A 17,473-nucleotide genomic window follows, 5' to 3' on the forward strand; every position below is an offset into this window, starting at 1 on the left:
GCTCACTTGCACACCGAAGCCTCTGGGTTTGTGGCTTCGGCAGAAAAGGAGGGCAGCCAGAGAGAGACAGATAGAGGGCAGAGACACTTTGCTGGCAGTGCATATCTGTTTTTGGGTTCATTTGGTTCATGTGTCATACTCGGTGTCTGCCACCAGGGGGCCTGAAAACTAACTGCGCACTCGTTTATGGCGCTGATGCTAAATCTTAATTTTTCAATTCTTGTTAGGGGATTGCTGTTAATTCCTGAGGGTTCAAATTAGTGTAATGTGTTAAAATTTGCTTCTGTTTGCAACAGGTCGCAACCTCAGAAGATTTGGAGACGGCACTCGATTTGAAGATTTGGAGAAGAAACCGTCATTGTGAGAGTGATGCATTTACTTTTTTTGTCAAATGACAAAGGAAAGACGGAAGGTAAAGAAGTGTCGTCATCCGAGATTAGTATGCGGTATGTATAATGCAGTGCATTTATATGTATTTATATAAGTGTATATATATATGTGTGTGTGTGTGTAGATATACATATAGATATAGACACACACACACGCACACTACCGTTTTAAAAGCTTTGGGTTGGAAAGTTTTTTTCAGTCTCTTATGCTGACCAAGACTGCATTTCTTTGATCAAAAATACAGTTAAAAATCGATTTATTATTATTACTATTATTATTTTGATTCATTATTATTATTTTAAAAATGATTTCTTTTTATTGTCAATGGTGAAAACAGCTGTGCTAAAATCTAATATTTTTGGAAATGGTGATTAAAAAAAAGCATTTATTTGAAATATATATTCGTATATATATTAATATATTTATTTGAAATTATATATATATATATATATATATATATATATATATATATATATATATATATATATATATATATTCACTAAGTGTAAGGTTTTATAAAGAAGATAATATTTTTATTTAGTATATTTAACTTTTACTACAGCTTAAGATATGGTCAATTATACGTTTATTATTGCATAAAAATAATAAAAATCTGTTTTGTGTATTTGTTGTGTTGATTTATTTTGTTTTTTTTGTTTTGACTGTGAATTTAAAAATCTTCTTTGTCTATAATGTGCAATTTGTGGAAAAACTTTGCCCTGCTCCTTTTAATGAACTTTTAAATAATGTCACATGCAGATGGATCCAAAGTTAGAATTTCAGCCTTCCTTTTGAAGATTTCAAATAATAACCAGTGTATGTCTGTGTCCCTGAGACCCTTAACCTGTGATGTCTTCAAAGGTCACAGGTGAGGTCCTTGGGAACGCAGCTGTATATGATGACATCAGTGCAAAGTCGACACGTGATCTGTCTGCAACACCTTGACACAGACGAGTCTGACTTTGGCTTGTTTTTTAAGATTTAAATGTCACATTATCCTAGGTAACTGCTAATTAAATTCATATATTTAACCTATGAAGAGTCACATTCAGTTTCTTCTTGTGTCGTGACTGACATTACAACAGGCACACTATTAGCACGACTGACTGTTTGACTGTGGTTTTAAACTCGCTAGGCTACTTCTACTCCACGTTACCTGAAACGGCACCCCAGATTTCCAGACATCCGTGATATCAGCTTCAGACCACTTTGACGCAGCTGTCGGGGATGGTACCCATTGGCTGACTTTGTGCCCTGACCACTCGGAGCGACCAATCCAAAGTCAGCCTAGGTTCACGACCCCTATACATTTCTCCCGAGGCTTTGATGCGAATCTGTTCCATGAAACCATTTTACGGGCTAGCCTGCCATCTTGTGCTCATTATTGTCAAACATTTTGGTGATGGATATTGCCCCGGAGCGGCTCATATGAGACATGGTGTTTTTATTCTTTTTCTGCAGTAAAGATAATTAGATTTTATAGCGTGAGACAGCGTGAACTTTTAAGAGAATGTATAAGCGTTGTTTGTTTTTCAATTAGATACAGTTTGGTACTATATCTGTAAAATATGTAGGCAGTATGATTCATTACAAGATTCATCAAGTATATCATTAGTATTAAAATATATCATATGGAGCATATTTTTCTTATGTGTCCATTATCCAATGCATTCATTTACAATTTTTGCATAACCTGAAATCACAAAATCTGATCTAAAACCTTATACAGTGACCTGAAAATCAAAGCAAACTCGTGGATAATCCTTGACCGTATTATATAATATGCATCACATTTTCTCCCAACCATATGTTTATGTCTTTTGTTCTACTCAGCGCCTCAAGCCATGAAACTAAACCATTATGATTAAGTTATGTGCAACCCAGAGACTATCTGGATCTGAGTAGGCAAAGAGAGACTGTCCCACTCCTTTCTGCTGGTGCTTTGAGACATCAGATACAGAACATCAACCTCCACCATCTGGTATGCACTAAGCAGTGGATTCATTAAACAGCTATACCAGAAAACTGTTTCACAACAATGCAAAAGAACTGATGAGACTGAGCATTGAAATCAGCAAGTGGTCTCCTAAATGGTCTCCTTCAGACAAACAAGGCGGGGTGCCAAATAGCCTTTTTTATTTAGAGCATATGTTCATTTTGAAAGCTCCTCACCATTATCAAGCATGAACTGGTTTGAATATTTGACTATGTTTTGCATAAAGCAAATGGTTCTTTAACAAATGTCTTGTTTTAATGGCTAAGGCAGAGAAAATATACAATTGCAGATGGTGTTTGGGAAGATGAGGAACTCTCTGAGTGAGATGAGGACCATACAACCTCATGTTTTTCTTCACTTAGGGCCTGAAGGACATTTCCCAGCTCTCAGTACTAGAGTTTCTCACCATTATAGTGAACCTAAGCACCTGTAATAGACTAGGCTAGTTATTTTCACTTTACAAATCTTAAAAATGATTTCAGAGCTTGTATTCCAGAGTGCTTTTCTACACTAGGATGTGCTGGATGGACTTACTGTCATAACAGGATACAAATTTAATCAAGTTATTTGATAGAATATCAGCCAATTTGCATTTCCTCGTTCATCCTCATACATTTTAATGGGTAACATACAATAAAGAAAATCAAATTATATGTACATTTGTCTTTTGTTGAATTAAATGTTATACTTGTATTGCCTATGTAGTTGTTTTTTTTAGAATGCTTAATGCATTTAAGTTGTCTCTCATTTTCTTTTCAGTCCTATTAGCTGCAATATTTCCTTCCTTTAAAGTGAATGATTTAATCTTTCTGATGTCACATTTAAATGAACAGCATGGTTCACACAGAGGTGAATGTATTCTTTATTAGTATTCCCTAAATGTATACTTATATTGGCCTTCCCTTACAAAAAAGAAGTATACTTTTAGTACAAGTGTATTTTCTAAGTATACTATCATTGGAGTATACTTATATGTACTATCATTATTCAGTAGACTACAGGTATATATTGGAAATTGCCTCATATTTTTGTTAAACACACTCCATTTTACTTTTCAGTGCATACTTAAAATTGCAAAAAACATATATAGCAAATTATGTACTAAGTATGATGTGAAGTTTACTTTTTTGCAGTATAAAATAGTTATTTGCTCAAAGTTTACTACTGTTACACTTAAAGTACACTTAATAGTTATTTTAGTAAACTAAAAAGTCGACCAACTAAGAATGAATGCATTGATATTAGTATAGCCTACTTACTACACATAATGTGTACTTGGAAAATATGCTAGAGACTTTACTACTTTGTAAGGAAAACAATTAAGTGTTCTAAGTATACTTGGCTTGTATTTCACATATCGTGGTTTCTTTGAGGTACTCTAGCGTATGTTTTGAATGAATGAATGTAATTAAGAATATGCTTAAGTATAATTTTGTAAGGTAGGCTATCTCCGATAAGTTCATAAAAAGTAAACTGTATACTATCTTATTTTTAGTTTAAAAGCAAAACATACTTAAATATAATATGAATAATAAATCTAAACAGTAATTCAGGTATAATAGGCTATAAATTACATATCTAAAGAGCCGGAGACTTAGGCTACCAACATAATTTATAAAAGGACATAACCTCAAAAATGATTAGCCTACACATCTAATCGTCTTTTGATTTTATGCTTTTAGAGAAGTTCTTATGGTGGTAGCTAAATCATAAAACATAAACAATGATATTACTGACTGTTTATTAAATATATATTACAGTCAGTAATATATCATCACACAGCCAGTAATTATATGTATATATATATATGTGTGTGTGTGTGTGTGTGTGTGTGTGTGTGTGTGTGTGTGTGTGTGTGTGTGTGTGTGTGCGTGCGTGTGCGTGTGTTCAAATTCTTCTAATATTTAATCTGTTTTTTTTTCCCCCTTTCAACCAAACGTCCTCTGTCCGAGATCCCAGCCCCCAAGAGCTCAGCAAACCGGATGTTAGCAAACCAAAACGCGCATGTGATTGAAAAGCAGAACGCGTTTCTGATTGGGTAGAAATGGCGGGCAATGCTTATTTTTTTCCTTTTTCTTTTTTAACTGTGTTCAGGCATAGATGTGATATTTCTGGCCATGTAGTTGTATCTGTCAGACATTAGGGGCATTTTATGTGTGTCATTAAAGAAATGCCATACGTCTTTTAAATGAAACATGCTCAAATAACTTGTGATGTCTTTTCCATTTCTTACACTTTTTAGAATTTTACATCCCAGCAGCTCATAACTGGAATATTCCATCTCATACTCTTGCGTTCTTTTGCTATACAACAATTGCACGATTTGGCTCTGTCGCAATAAATTCACACACACAACTGGTTTTTGTTTTATTTTTTTTTTTGTTTGTACACGTTCGTTCTTTATTTTCGTTCTTTCTTGCTCAATCAAAGTAAGTAGACGGCGCTGTGACGCGAACTGTGGACGCCGAGCGACAGACGAGGAAGAACTGGCATTGCCTTTCAAATAATCACAGTCGCCCGCCCACTGTCCGATGCTGTTTGCATCGAAAATATTGTCGAATGCATGAAAAAGATCATCTCTGCTGTTGTGAAAGCGCTTTGCGAGTAAGGTGCGTTGTGTTTCGAATATTTGCCGCTTTTTAATGTCGAACGAATGGAAGTAGTCTCTTTTTCCATTGAAAAGTTATCTTAGTCTGGTTAGCAGGCAGCTAGCAAAAATCGCCAGAGCCTCACATTTTACCTGGAACTACAAAAGCTCGCGGGCTTCACTGTACATGTTGGCAGCCAGTCTACAGCATCCGCTCTTTTATTCCTCTTATACTGCATTAAATCGTGTGCATTTTTAAATAATTTGGACGCATTTTGCGTTATTTCTCTCTAAAAATTTAAACACAAGTAGAATATTATCGTCAGTATTTTGTAATATGTAAGATCTCGCGGTAAAAAACGATGTATTTTTTTTTCGTGTTGTGATAAAGATGTCCATTTGCACCCGTTGAGCATGCATGAAGTAGACTAGCAGCGTGCTCCAACTTCTCTGGCCGAGTCGTTTCTGTTGTCATACTGAGATGGGCTTCTCTATTGTCTTGAGTCTCCAAACAGCGCTTCAGTCGATTAGATCCGTTTGAAAATAAATTGCTCACAAAATTATAAAAAACACCTGTGCACCTCATAACCCCTCCATTCTTATGAAAATGTTTTTTAGTGAGTGGATTTTTATATTTAAATATCCGTGTAAATATATTATTATTATTATTATTAATGAACAGATTTAGCTCTTTCTTTCATAGAAAAAATGGCATTTAATTCAGTTACGTAATTTTAATTTACTACCGTTTTTTTCCTATTATTTTTTTTAACAAAGATTTTTATTTTAAAATTATAATATGAAGACCCTAATAGTTTAACAACATTTTTGAATGAGCTAACGTTACATAAATAGATTCAGCGAAGTTGGTTAATATTTATATGATTAAACGCAATAGTCCAGAACGCAAAAATATATTAAACTCAATATAGATTTTCTTTCACCTAGGCTTAAAATTTGTTTTATATTAATTTATTTGAGGTTTCATTAAATAGGTTCAAATGTTTTTCCTTTCATTGTACAGTTTTTGTTTGACTGTATTTGCAGTAAACTTATTTAACTATTATTTATATTTTAACATTTCCACCTAAGTAAACTATATATATTTTTAAATTAATAAAAAAATAATATATATAATATAAAGTTAGATGATTAACATTGGAAACAAGAGAGTGGGAAAAAATTGAGAATAACCATGAAAATACAAGGTTTGCAAACAGCTTTGCTCTGTTGTCATACGTATGCACAATATATATATATATACGTATGCACAAAAATATTTATTAACATTTATTGTAATATTGTTGATTATTGTTTTGGAGGGAAAACGATATGAGGTGTCTCTTCAAGTACTTTAATTCAAATAATGTTTTGTATCGTCATCTCAAACCTCGCTTCTCCTCTCATCTTGTTGTTTTCAGATTCTCAGCACCAAACAGACGAGCGTGGCACTGATTCGTCTGAAGTTGTGAGCGAGAAGCTGCAACGTGATGGAGGTTGAGAATAAAGAAGGAACCAAGAGCCCTCTGCCCAACGGCAGCACCCATCCTCCCAAACGTGGACGAGGCAGACCACGAGGGTCACTCAATAAGAAGTTCACTATTGAGAAAGCGCCGACACACAATGCTAGGCCATCGAAAAAGGTGGACTTCTTTTCTCCTGACATAGTCATAAAGACCAAGGTGAAGAAACGTGGTCGACCAAAGAAGATAAAAATGCCCGGGAGGCCGAGAAAGATCCCGCTCACGCCTGAGGAAGAATCGGAGAGACTTCACAGGATGAGTTTACAACGCAAGCGGAGACTGTCAAAGCCGCTCGGAAGACCACGCATTCATCCCATCGCTGAAGGTACTAAGGTAAAAAGGGGGAGAGGAAGACCACGCAAGTATGGAGCAAAATCCGGTTCGCAGAGCAGCGGAGACAAACAAGATGGCGTCGAAATCAGCATTGATGTCGCCAACGGCTCTCCACGAAAAAGAGGGAGGCCAGCAGGCTCGTTGAAAAGGAAGAGGGGTCGGCCCGCAGGTTCTACCAAGATTGCCAAAATCGCCAGGGCCTCAGATGGAACTCCAAAAAAGAGAGGCCGCCCTCCAGGTTCTCCCAACAAGGTGAAGAAGATTCAGCGGGCTGACGGATCTCCGCGCAAGAGAGGACGGCCCCCAGGCTCTGGCACCAAACTGAAGGTCATTCAACGAAACCCTGACGGAACTCCCCGCAAGAGGGGCCGACCTCCAGGTTCTGGCAAAAAGGTCAAGATTGTTGAAAGGAAAGACGGAGACACTCCCCGCAAGAGAGGCCGACCTCCAGGTACTGGCAAAGTCAAGGCCCATCCCGCAGAAGGTGGAGAGACGGGAGGCGAGAACGCCGATGGCGCCGCTCCGCGTCGTAAGAGAGGACGTCCAAGCAAAGTCAGACTCGCTGTCGTTCTCGAAAAACTCCCCTCGGCGTCCGCGGAGGAAGACGAAGAGGAGACCGACGCACCCTCTCCCAAACAATCTCGCACCTCTGATGATTCGTCGCAAAATCCAAATGATGAGGATGAAGATACCAGGGCGAGCGAGAACGACGCAGACCCAGAAGACGAAGAGGAAGACGATGACGCCATTGATTGTTCAAAAGTCAACAACACAAGTGAGAACGAGATGGTGGGCAAATTCAAAAAAAAGAAATAAAAAGATAAGGGGCTTCATTGAAAATTGGTGGGTATATTTTTCGAAGGGTTTTAATAGGCTATGTCAATAATTTTTTTTTTTTTTTTTTTTTTTTTTTTTATCTGACAAAGTGTGCTTTTGATGTTGCCTGCCATGCCAGACTGTATTCTCTCTCTCTTTTATTTTGAAGCTCATTAACTGAAATGTTTGCTCACAGTCTGATTGAACACAATTGACTTTTTTTTTTTTGTTTGTTTGGTTTTTTTTTTGCATGGAAAAAATATTTTGTCTGCATAATTTGAAGCATGCGAACTAGAAGGACAAGTATGTAGCCTGTTAAAATCATGGGATCCAAAAAGATGATGCACAATTAACGGTTCCATTGAAAACGTTACCATGCTAAGCACACACCTTATATGTTACCAATGGCTTGTGCCAAAGCAACTGACAAACCAGACCGTTTCAGATGTAGTGTCCTCATAGCTGTGCAATAGTCTGTGTGCACAGGATTTTAAAGTACTCGAGGCTAATTTTTAAAATTGAAATCGCCCAGACGGTTTTTAGTCGACGTAGTAGTGGCTGTGAAAATCTGCAGCTTTTTGGAGGATGACAATTAAGCGCGTCTTTGCTGTAGATTTATTTCTTTTATCATCGTCGGTTCGTTTATACTTCAACTCTGTAAAATCAGTCTCGCCGAGTTCAGTGTTTTATAGTGAAACGGTCTTATTTTATGCTTTGTATCATCAGATCTTTGTCTGATAGTTCGGTCATATATAGGTGTTGAGTGCTTAGTTTATGACTCCCCTCATTTTTGCCAAAATATTGTGATTGCTTCGTTTTTAAGACATGCCATTGTTTTTCAAAATGTGAATACATACAAATTCTGGTTTGACAGTAGGCTCTTGGGTCCTGCTTTTTAATTTTCATATCGTTTATGGCTTTTTATATACATTTCTTGTTGCTCCTGTCTTTTTGAACTTTTTCTCATGGAACCGTGTTATTTTTTTTCTCCTTGATTTGCTTAGTTTGTGTAAAAGCATAGACATTTCTCTTGCTATAAACCGTAGATCTTGTCTAATTAATTTTCATGTATGATTTAGTTTTAAACTGTATGTACCAGTAGATGCTGAAAACAGATTGTTTTAGCTTGCATCTAGAAATGTTCTTTCATGTTAATAAAACAGTTACTGTTCAGACATGATGGTTCAGTAGACATTAAGTGCATTTCATGTACACGCTTTTTTAATTAGGTTACTCATCTGTGCTGTAGTACGAAACATTTCTGTATCACTGCTTTGTATGATTCATTTCACTTTGTGATCTGAATGATCATTGTTTCTGATTAATAACCAATTAAATCATACCATATTCATCAAGTGTCGTTGTCCTGTTCCTTTACTAGAGTTGCATGTGTTGTGAACTTTTACAACTCTCATTTCAGAAGTAACTTTTTGCATCCGTTTCACCACCCGCTCAAAAAAAAAAAAAAAAAAAAAAACTACACAGGGGCGGAGCGAGTAACAGCATCAGCACTTTATTAGAATCAGCACATGGTGGGCAAGCAGACATGCTTTCAAATGAACCACGAGTTAGCAGCTTGGCTCCAAATGCTCAGGGCCAGAACTTATTTTATGCATTTCTGCAGCACGTATCTACAAATGAATAGAATGCATAAAACATTTTTTTAAAGGTATAACATTCACTGCCCTGCATTAGCTAGTTTGGGTTAATGCTTAATGTAGAGGAGGTTATTCACACATGATGATCTTGCATTAAATTCCACATTAATAAGAGCAAATTCTCATAGTTTTAGGTGCTGGACAATATGTCCTTATTACCAAAAAATGTCCTGTTAAACTTACAATCACTATAACGAAGGTAGTTAAAGTGCCCATGTATATTTAACAAACACATGCAGAGGAACATCCCTGAACATTGTCGTCTCCAGTGCTGATTAGGTTTCTGCTCCCACACTGAATCCTAAATATTTACAAATACATTAAACTAGTCACATTATCGTTTCTCTTTTAGTTTTGCATATCAGTAGTTATTAATTCAATCCAAAGACATCATAGTGCCAGTAAAGTCAGGAGGTGCAAGGGGTTAATACGATCAGGATCAAAATTTCCGCCAATTTACCCATTTTTTTAAAAATGGCATTAAACATTAAAATAAATTGCATCACAATAATCTTGAACATATAAATACAAAACATAGAAAAACTATTTAAATCAAAATATTTTCTATTGTGGTCGCTGATGTAATGTTCAATCTTCATTTTACTCCAAATCTTTTTTCATCCCTGTTTTTTCCTCCAAACTCAACTGATCTTCTGGCTGACATTAATGTCAAAAACACAACATCAAAGAGCAAAAGTGACGATTTGTGATCAGATGTTCCCCTTAAGTTGACTGCAGACTCTTAAGTGAAACATCCTACAATCTTTCTCATTTTTTTTTTAAACGTTTTAAATCTTAAAAAAAAAAATTGCACTGTTTTACATGATATAGAAGGAATTATCCTAGATCAGACATTTAATATGGTCTTTACCTCTCTAAAATCATTCAGGGTTTTAATGGTCCATTTTAAGAAGTGAAAACATGTTGCTGCTAGGAATTTACTATATGAAGAAGGGCTAAAAATATTGTGTACATAATTTTTTTTTTAGTGCAGATGCACTTTGTTAGTGATAGGGGACAGCAGTTGTAAAATAGTACGCTTTGGCTTCTATGCATAAACTTGCATGACTTGATCCTAAACTCAAACTTAACTGATCTTTGCATTTCATTTTCCCTCTTTAGTTATTCAGGGGTTCATTTGGACCAGTGCTGCAAACCTATATTATTGCATCACTTTTTTTTGGCCTGAAAAAGGCCAAGACATTTTCCAATCTAAAAACATAAGTAGATATTCCTAACTCCAAGCTCGGGCACTGTTGCAAAGCACTCAAGAGAGGTACAAAGAAATGCAGTGACAGACAAAGGGAGGGAGAGGCACTGCGTCAATGACTGCACACACACACACACTGGATTGATTCAATGAAAGGCATTGGTGGGGAGAAAAGGAGGGGTGGAGTTCACACAAAGCCTGAGTCTCCTGTCCTTGTGCGTCCCACGAGAGGCTCAGTAGTAGAAGTACACTGTCGTAAAAGACAAGAAAATAGAAATAAATTATTGCAATTAGTCCATGCTGATTCAGGAATAAATCCAGCTTTTAAATTTGATGCATAAATCAAATAGATCTTAGCTTATCTTAGTAAAAGCAGCTATTCTTTTAGCAGTATTTAAATAGCAGCTGCAACACAAGATTTGTTTTTCTTATCTATATTTTTGCATGTATGCCTTTATAAAATGCACTGCAAGGTGGCAAAACCTCCTATTCTGGGAATAAAACGAAATAAAGACTAACGTTTTATTTTTATTGTCTGGTTTACAACTAAATCAACCAACACTGATTAATGTTTGTGAAATTAAATTACAATTTCTACTCACTGAAAAGAATGCCCATCAAGATGACCCCAATAATTCCCATCATGATCATCATCTGTGAAAGAAAAAGAAAGTAAATATAGTTTAACTCTATTTGAAAGCTAGTGAATAAATTCTGTTTGAGAAATAAGACTGCATGAATATATGTGTGTGTGTAAGATATATATTTATTCATGCAGTCTATATTTATTAACGCAAATTATCCACCACCCTATAAATATAGTTTAACTCTCTTTGAAAGCTAATGAATCAATTCTGTTTGAGAAATGTATTACATGAATATATATTAAAATTAAGATTTTATATAAGATTACCTTTAAGGTTACCTTTTATAACTTTGATTTGGGTGATTAAATAAATCAATTTAATTACATTTAATAAAATATATTTAATCAAACATTTTGTTTCTATTTGTTTTTGGGATTTAAAAAAAATCTAAAAAAAAATCTATATTTCAGATAACAAACAATTCCCTTTATCAGTGATGTAAAAGTTTAAATTATGAATCTTAACCAGCAGTTTATGTCTACTCAATAAAGTGACAGAAAATAGTAACATTACTTTTATGAATCATAGGCATATTTTTTGTGATCCATTAATTTGTCATTTTATCTTTGAAAGAATTATACTAAATACATTTTAAAACTACATTTTAAAAGCCTTTTTTCTATTTTTTACAGAGAATAAATACTTTTCAGAAAGTTAAGACATTCTATACTCCATGTAATAATACAACAATACATGTAGCTTTTCTGACCTCATATGTGACCCCTGGACCACAAAACCAGTCATAAGGGTCAATTTCTCGAAATTGAGTTTTATACACCACCTTAAAGCTGAATAAATAAGTTTTCCTTTGATGTATGGTTTGATAGAATAGGACGATATTTGGCCGAGATACAACTATTTGAAAATCTAGAATCTGAGGGTGCAAAAAAATCAAAATATTGAGCAAATCAGCTTTAAAGTCCAAATGAAGTTCTTAGTTCTAATAATGCATATTACCAATAAAAAAATTAGGTTTTGATATATTTACTGGAAATTTACAAAATATCTTGGAACATGATCTTTACTTAATATCTTAATGATTTTTGGCATAAAAGAAAAATCGATAATTTTGACCCATACAATGTTTTTTTGGCTATTGCTAAAAATATACCCCAGCGACTTAAGACTGGTTTTGTGGTCCAGGGTCACATATTAATTGAGAGAGTACATGGAACATTTATACTTTTCACTTTTCATTTGTCACACTGCAGGACTATCTGAAATGAATACATAAAAATCGACTCATAAGAATGTGAATGCTTTCAATATTTCTCTCACAAGTATAAGCTTCACTAAAAAAATACAGAGTAAAGTTACAAAAAGAAAGTCTGCAGTAAGAGTAAAGAAATGCAAAAGAAAAAAGAAGAATAAAACAATCTAGTTTGGGAATCCAGGATTGGATGAGAGAGATTAAAAGTGGGACTTTCAATAAAAGGAGGAGGATCTGTGGATATGGAATAAGAAAGAGATATGGAAAAGGAAATGAGGCATGAGGAGCAAAAGAGAGAGAGAGATAGCAAAGAGCAGGTTACATCACAAATCACATCTGGGTTTTAATCCAGAAATGCTGTAATCCAGATTGAGACTAGAAGCCCCCTCCCCCCATTCCCACACGGAGATGCGATTGGACGGGCAGCTGTTCGGCCATCTGGGGCAGGCGGTGGGGGGTTGGTGAGGGAGTAATACATTTATGCTGTCTGGAGGGGAAGAGAATGAGGGGGAGCTTATAAATCTACACTGAGGGGATGGATTGACAGATAGCTGGATGGAGAGATAAAAATGTAATATGTAAAGTGAGGCTGTCATAGGGCCAGACGGACCAATGCAGGCTTGTACAAGATGTCCACAACACATCAAAGTTCCTCTTTATTTAAAACAAGACACTTTTCCTACTAAGGAAAAAGGAATAAATTAAATTATATATGAATTCTTTATTTAGAATTTTTAAATATTTAAATGTGCTAAAGATTTATGACCCATGTCGTACTCCGAAATTCTATTTCTATAAATAGATCATCAATGGAATTATACAGGTAATTAGTAAGTAAAAAATTAAACAAGATGGTAACCTCCTGATCGTCTGCACGTCTCAGGAGTAGCTGGACTCATTCTGCTACTGCAGTAAGCTTCACCACAACTGCAGCTTGCCTAATATATCTCAAACGCTATGGGCCAGACTGCATTCAGGTTATATCTAAATGAGAATGCTTCTGCTTTAGTGTTGAGTCAGCTTTGCCGCAAGAGCCATCCTTACTGCTGGCAATATAGAAACACCAAAGGAGGCACTATACTGTAAAAAAATATTTTTCGAAGATTATTAGAGTATGTTTTATAAGAAAATACTGTGATGTTCTGTCATGTTTAATTCAATGTTACTTGTTGTTTCTTTGTAATTAACTGTGAAAATGACCATTTCTGTTATAAACATATAATATATATATTTTTTTCTCAGTGTGTTTATTCTTTTAAATTGTATATTTATCTATAGTAAACTATAAATCGATAGGTTAATCTTTAAAACAGAGACTTATATAATCATTTTTATATTTTTAGTACTATTTATGTGAAAAACTAAATCTAAAGTCAAAAGGCTTCCTTTAACAAATTTCTGTTTAAATCCTTATGTAAATTACTGCATTTAATGCAACAATGCACATAAGAATGGTTTACAGATTATTTACATTACAAATACATTTCTTGAATTAGGTCAGAAGTTTATTTGCATTCAGAGATTTAATTTGAACAGTTTTAATTTAAATATGCATCTTAAAATAATTTTAATAAAATAGGATTTGAGACCATGAACTCCAGATGTGAATAAACCCAACCCAGCATCTAGAGTCAAATCATACTACATTTCCCAGAACGCACCTTAGCATTCTTCCACCAGTACTTGTTTTTCAGTTTAGCAGCACTACTCTCAAACTGTGATGCTCCGGCCTGCAGCGCGTCCGCCCTGTCGTCCAGTTCTGATAGCTTCTGATCTCTTTCCAGAACCTTGTCCACATTCACACGCATGATATCAACCACCTGAACACATTTGCAAAACACAGACACAGCAACTTAGCATCTAAGAAATCAGAGACATTACTGCACTGAATCAGTGAGATTCAATGTGAAACTGAAAATCAATGAATATAAATATCTACATGTCTTCATAGACACTTAACATTTGAAGCAATATTAGTATTAATATTGCATGAGAGAATAGTACCGCAAAATTTGCTTGCATGAAAATTTTATGGTTCCAAAAAAATCCATCCAAGAGTCTGTCTAGCTCTGATAAATGTAAGTCTGCTCCTCTAATCTTACTGACTTCCACACTGCTATAATGAACATTTTTACTAATACATAATGTCACATCAAATATATTAAAAGCCATAAAAAATATACTGATCAGAATATAATATAAACTTGCAGTATTAAAAAAGTGCAGTATTTAGTAGCTTTAGTAGACTTCCTTGAACTGTAGGCCTGTACTCAAATTCCAACATTTAAGTACATGCTACAGAATATCTTCTTCTGTCTAATTTTATTCAATATAAACATTTTTTTTTTTAATTTCTATATTTTACTATTTTTAAAGTCAAGATTCACCTAGTCCAGCTTGTTTTTAAGCATCATATTTGAGTTCATATTGGTAGGGTTTACCTCATCCACTTGGGCCTGTGTCTGTTGGAGACGACGGTTGCTGGTGAGGTTGGGAGGTTGGGCGGATGAGCCCCCCTCACCCTCTGGGGCTCCAGGGGCTCCAGGGCTAGCAGTGGCATCCGGGGCAGACCTGAGGGAAGAAGTGACAGGGATTGGGAAGGCACATTTTTTATGCCTTTAAAGGGAAACTCCACCCCAAAAAGAAAATTTTGTCATTAATCACTTACCCCCATCTTGTTCCAAACCTGTAAAAGCTTTGTTCATCTTTGGAACACAATTTAAGATAATTTGGATGAAAACCGGGAGGCCTGTGACTGTCCCATAGACTGCCAAGTAAATATAGACCCAGTGTCAAGGTCCATAAAAGGTTTGAAAGTCGTCGTCAGAATACTCCATCTGCCATCAGACGTGCAATCTGGGTTATATGAAGTGACGGGAACCCTTTTTGTAAGTGAAGAAAACAAAAATAACGACTTTATTCAACAATTCCTTTGTCAGCAGTCTCCTCTGTGTCTCTATGTATCACCGTATGCTGTGTATGCTTTTCTGTATCATCCGCACCACAAGGATGCGTCGCTTCTTATATCCCAGATTGCACCTCTGATGGCAGATGGAGTATTCTGACGATGACTTTCATACCTTTTATGGACCTTAAATTTAAATTTAAATTTATGCATTTAGCAGACACTTTTATCCAAAGCGACTTACAGTGCATTCAGGCTATCAATTTTTACCTATCATGTGCTCCCGGGGAATCAAACCCCCAACCTTGCGCTTGTCAATGCAATGCTCTACAACTTGACCTTGACACTGTTATTTACTTGGCAGTCTATGGGACAGTCACAGGCCTCCCGGTTTTCATCCAAAATATCTTAAATTGTGTTCCGAAGACGAACGAAGCTTTTACAGGTTTGGAACGAGATGGGGGTAAGTGATTAATGACAAAATTTTCATTTTGGGGTGGAGTATCCCTTTAAGGCATAAGACACATGAATGTTAGCAAATTAATTAGAATAGGGCCTCAATTCAACAGGTTATGATGCAGTCAAAGCACAATAAAATGCCTGACAGATAAGACAGTCTAAATGAAATTTACCATTAAAAAAAAAGCATTAAATGACTGGTGCCAGGGTGCAAATTAAAAGGGGTGAGGTGTTCCCTGGGTCTATTTAAGGCTCCCAAAAAGAAACTCAAAACAAAAAGGTCTTATAGAACCCTCAACCGTGTTTTCAGTAGCTTAAGTTATTCAGATTGCACACTGTACACACTTGGAAACAGAAGTCAAATCTGCATTGGGAGGTAAGTAAACACAGCAACAGTAGGCCTAGTTGCTCTGATTACTGAAGGCTGTCATATAGTTCTCAGTGTTTAGTGCAGGTAAGATTTTTGTATGTATAGGACCATGATTTCTTAGGATTCTCGATGCAGTTTCCCCTAAATTCCGATAGATGGAGCAGGGCACTGAAGTCCTCGCAATTTATGTATCAGCTCTTAAAACCTGAGAGATTTGGCTGCGCTGTTAACGAGCTCTCTAGCAAACAACCGCAGACGCCGACTTACATTTGCTACATATAAAACAATAAATTGCGTTTTAATAGTTCAATACATCTCAGGCATAAAAAGTAGTTTAAAAACTAAAGCTCAATAATTACATAATGAATACGAGTTTTTGCTATTAACTACACTAGAGTTTTGTTGGAAATATACGGTACTCACATTTTGCTGGCAGGTGCTTTATAAAACAGACCGTCGTCACCAACGATACAGAAAGAGAGACAGAGAGAGAGAGAGAATTAGTAGTCAAAGGCCAAACTTCTTATATTGACGAAAAAAAAAACATACATAAGGAAGAAAAACTATTTCTCGTAATAAACTCTATATCAATACAGTATATAGCTAGCCTAAAATTTCCCCGATGATGGAAGCATGAAGCGATGCCTAGACCGCGTCATCACAAAAAGTGCTGCATTACCGAGAGAGCCTCAGGCGACCAAAGCCTCGAAACACAAACCCAGTCTTCCCGTGTGAAGAGCTTCCTTCAGTTTTTCACACGGAATGCGACTAAGTATATATCCTCCTGAGAGCACGTATTGGAAAAAAAAAATATTCGCAGTCAAGTGACGACTTAATTAAAATGTCAGACTTCAACTTTTGTTAGGCTGTTGGAAATAGCAGTAAACCAAGAGACATTAGCATGATAAACGCTTCTCTAGAACGGATTAAAACGACCTGGACGAAAAAAATATTAATAGTCCTCCAGTCTCCGCATGAAAGTGTATGTATGCCTGAGTGAGAGAGAAGGGGAGGGGATGAGAGAGAGAGAGAGAGAAAGAGAGAGAGAGAGAGAGAGAGATCTCGAGCATGATAGGTGGATATATATATAGAGAGAGAGAGAGAGAGAGAGATCTCGAACACTTTGAGTGTCGCGGTAACGTTAACGGGACAGCACTGCGGTGGTTGAGCATGCTGTAGATACACTTTCAACCCCTCACAGGCCTGGTATTTTAACTGTAAGAAAGGAGGAGAGGCACAACAAATGGATGTACCTATGCATTAGAACAGACCACCATCATCTCAGAAGTAATGCCTTGGAGCTTTCTGCTCGCATAAAACATGATCTGCACATCAGTTAAACAGTCCACAGCTTTCAAGGGAATGTGCA

The 17,473-nt window shown here is 36.0% G+C and overlaps 2 protein-coding genes and 1 long non-coding RNA gene across 5 annotated transcripts in view; 2 read left to right on the forward strand and 1 right to left on the reverse strand.

The window, feature by feature from the left end:
• LOC109111932 overlaps positions 1 to 3,082 on the forward strand; it is a 31,155-nt gene extending 28,073 nt beyond the window's left edge. Inside the window, exons 5-6 of one of the 2 annotated variants that reach the window (XR_006162624.1) lie at positions 297 to 446; positions 1,526 to 3,082. This is a non-coding gene — a long non-coding RNA (uncharacterized LOC109111932). Of the gene's footprint in view, positions 1 to 296; positions 604 to 1,525 lie in introns of those variants that run through there. The other variant, XR_006162625.1, reaches the window with a different exon arrangement.
• Positions 3,083 to 4,839: 1,757 nt separating this feature from the next.
• LOC109085896 (chromosomal protein D1-like) lies at positions 4,840 to 8,996 on the forward strand. 2 transcript variants are annotated; one of them, XM_042776429.1, is made up of 2 exons: positions 4,840 to 4,995; positions 6,395 to 8,996. In XM_042776429.1, the coding sequence occupies exon 2, from the start codon at positions 6,464 to 6,466 to the stop codon at positions 7,643 to 7,645; it is 1,182 nt and encodes a 393-aa protein (XP_042632363.1). In that variant the 5' UTR covers positions 4,840 to 4,995; positions 6,395 to 6,463; the 3' UTR covers positions 7,646 to 8,996. The 2 variants fall into 2 exon arrangements, with proteins under 2 accessions (XP_042632363.1, XP_042632364.1); XM_042776430.1 differs by having other exon boundaries at positions 4,843 to 4,990.
• A 146-nt stretch (positions 8,997 to 9,142) lies between these two features.
• On the reverse strand, positions 9,143 to 17,115 carry LOC109085898 (vesicle-associated membrane protein 2-like). Its single transcript, XM_042776431.1, has 6 exons — positions 16,784 to 17,115; positions 16,528 to 16,543; positions 14,812 to 14,941; positions 14,032 to 14,190; positions 11,116 to 11,167; positions 9,143 to 10,763 (listed from the first exon to the last, which is right to left on the reverse strand). Coding segments are annotated over exons 2-6 (360 nt in total). The 5' UTR covers positions 16,530 to 16,543; positions 16,784 to 17,115; the 3' UTR covers positions 9,143 to 10,746.
• Positions 17,116 to 17,473: the final 358 nt, after the last annotated feature.

Source organism: Cyprinus carpio, chromosome A19 (assembly GCF_018340385.1).
Source record: "Cyprinus carpio isolate SPL01 chromosome A19, ASM1834038v1, whole genome shotgun sequence".
NCBI classification, from domain to species: domain Eukaryota; kingdom Metazoa; phylum Chordata; class Actinopteri; order Cypriniformes; family Cyprinidae; genus Cyprinus; species Cyprinus carpio.

Coding starts and splice junctions, on each gene's coding strand:
- LOC109085896 (XM_042776429.1), top strand. CDS start 6,464: ATGGAGGTTGAGAATAAAGAAGGAACCAAGAGCCCTCTGCCCAACGGC.
- LOC109085898 (XM_042776431.1), bottom strand. Junction 14,191..14,811: donor CACAGGCCCAAGTGGATGAG/GTAAACCCTACC, acceptor AAATGTGTTCAG/GTGGTTGATATCATGCGTGT. Junction 11,168..14,031: donor ACTGGTGGAAGAATGCTAAG/GTGCGTTCTGGG, acceptor TTTCTTTCACAG/ATGATGATCATGATGGGAAT.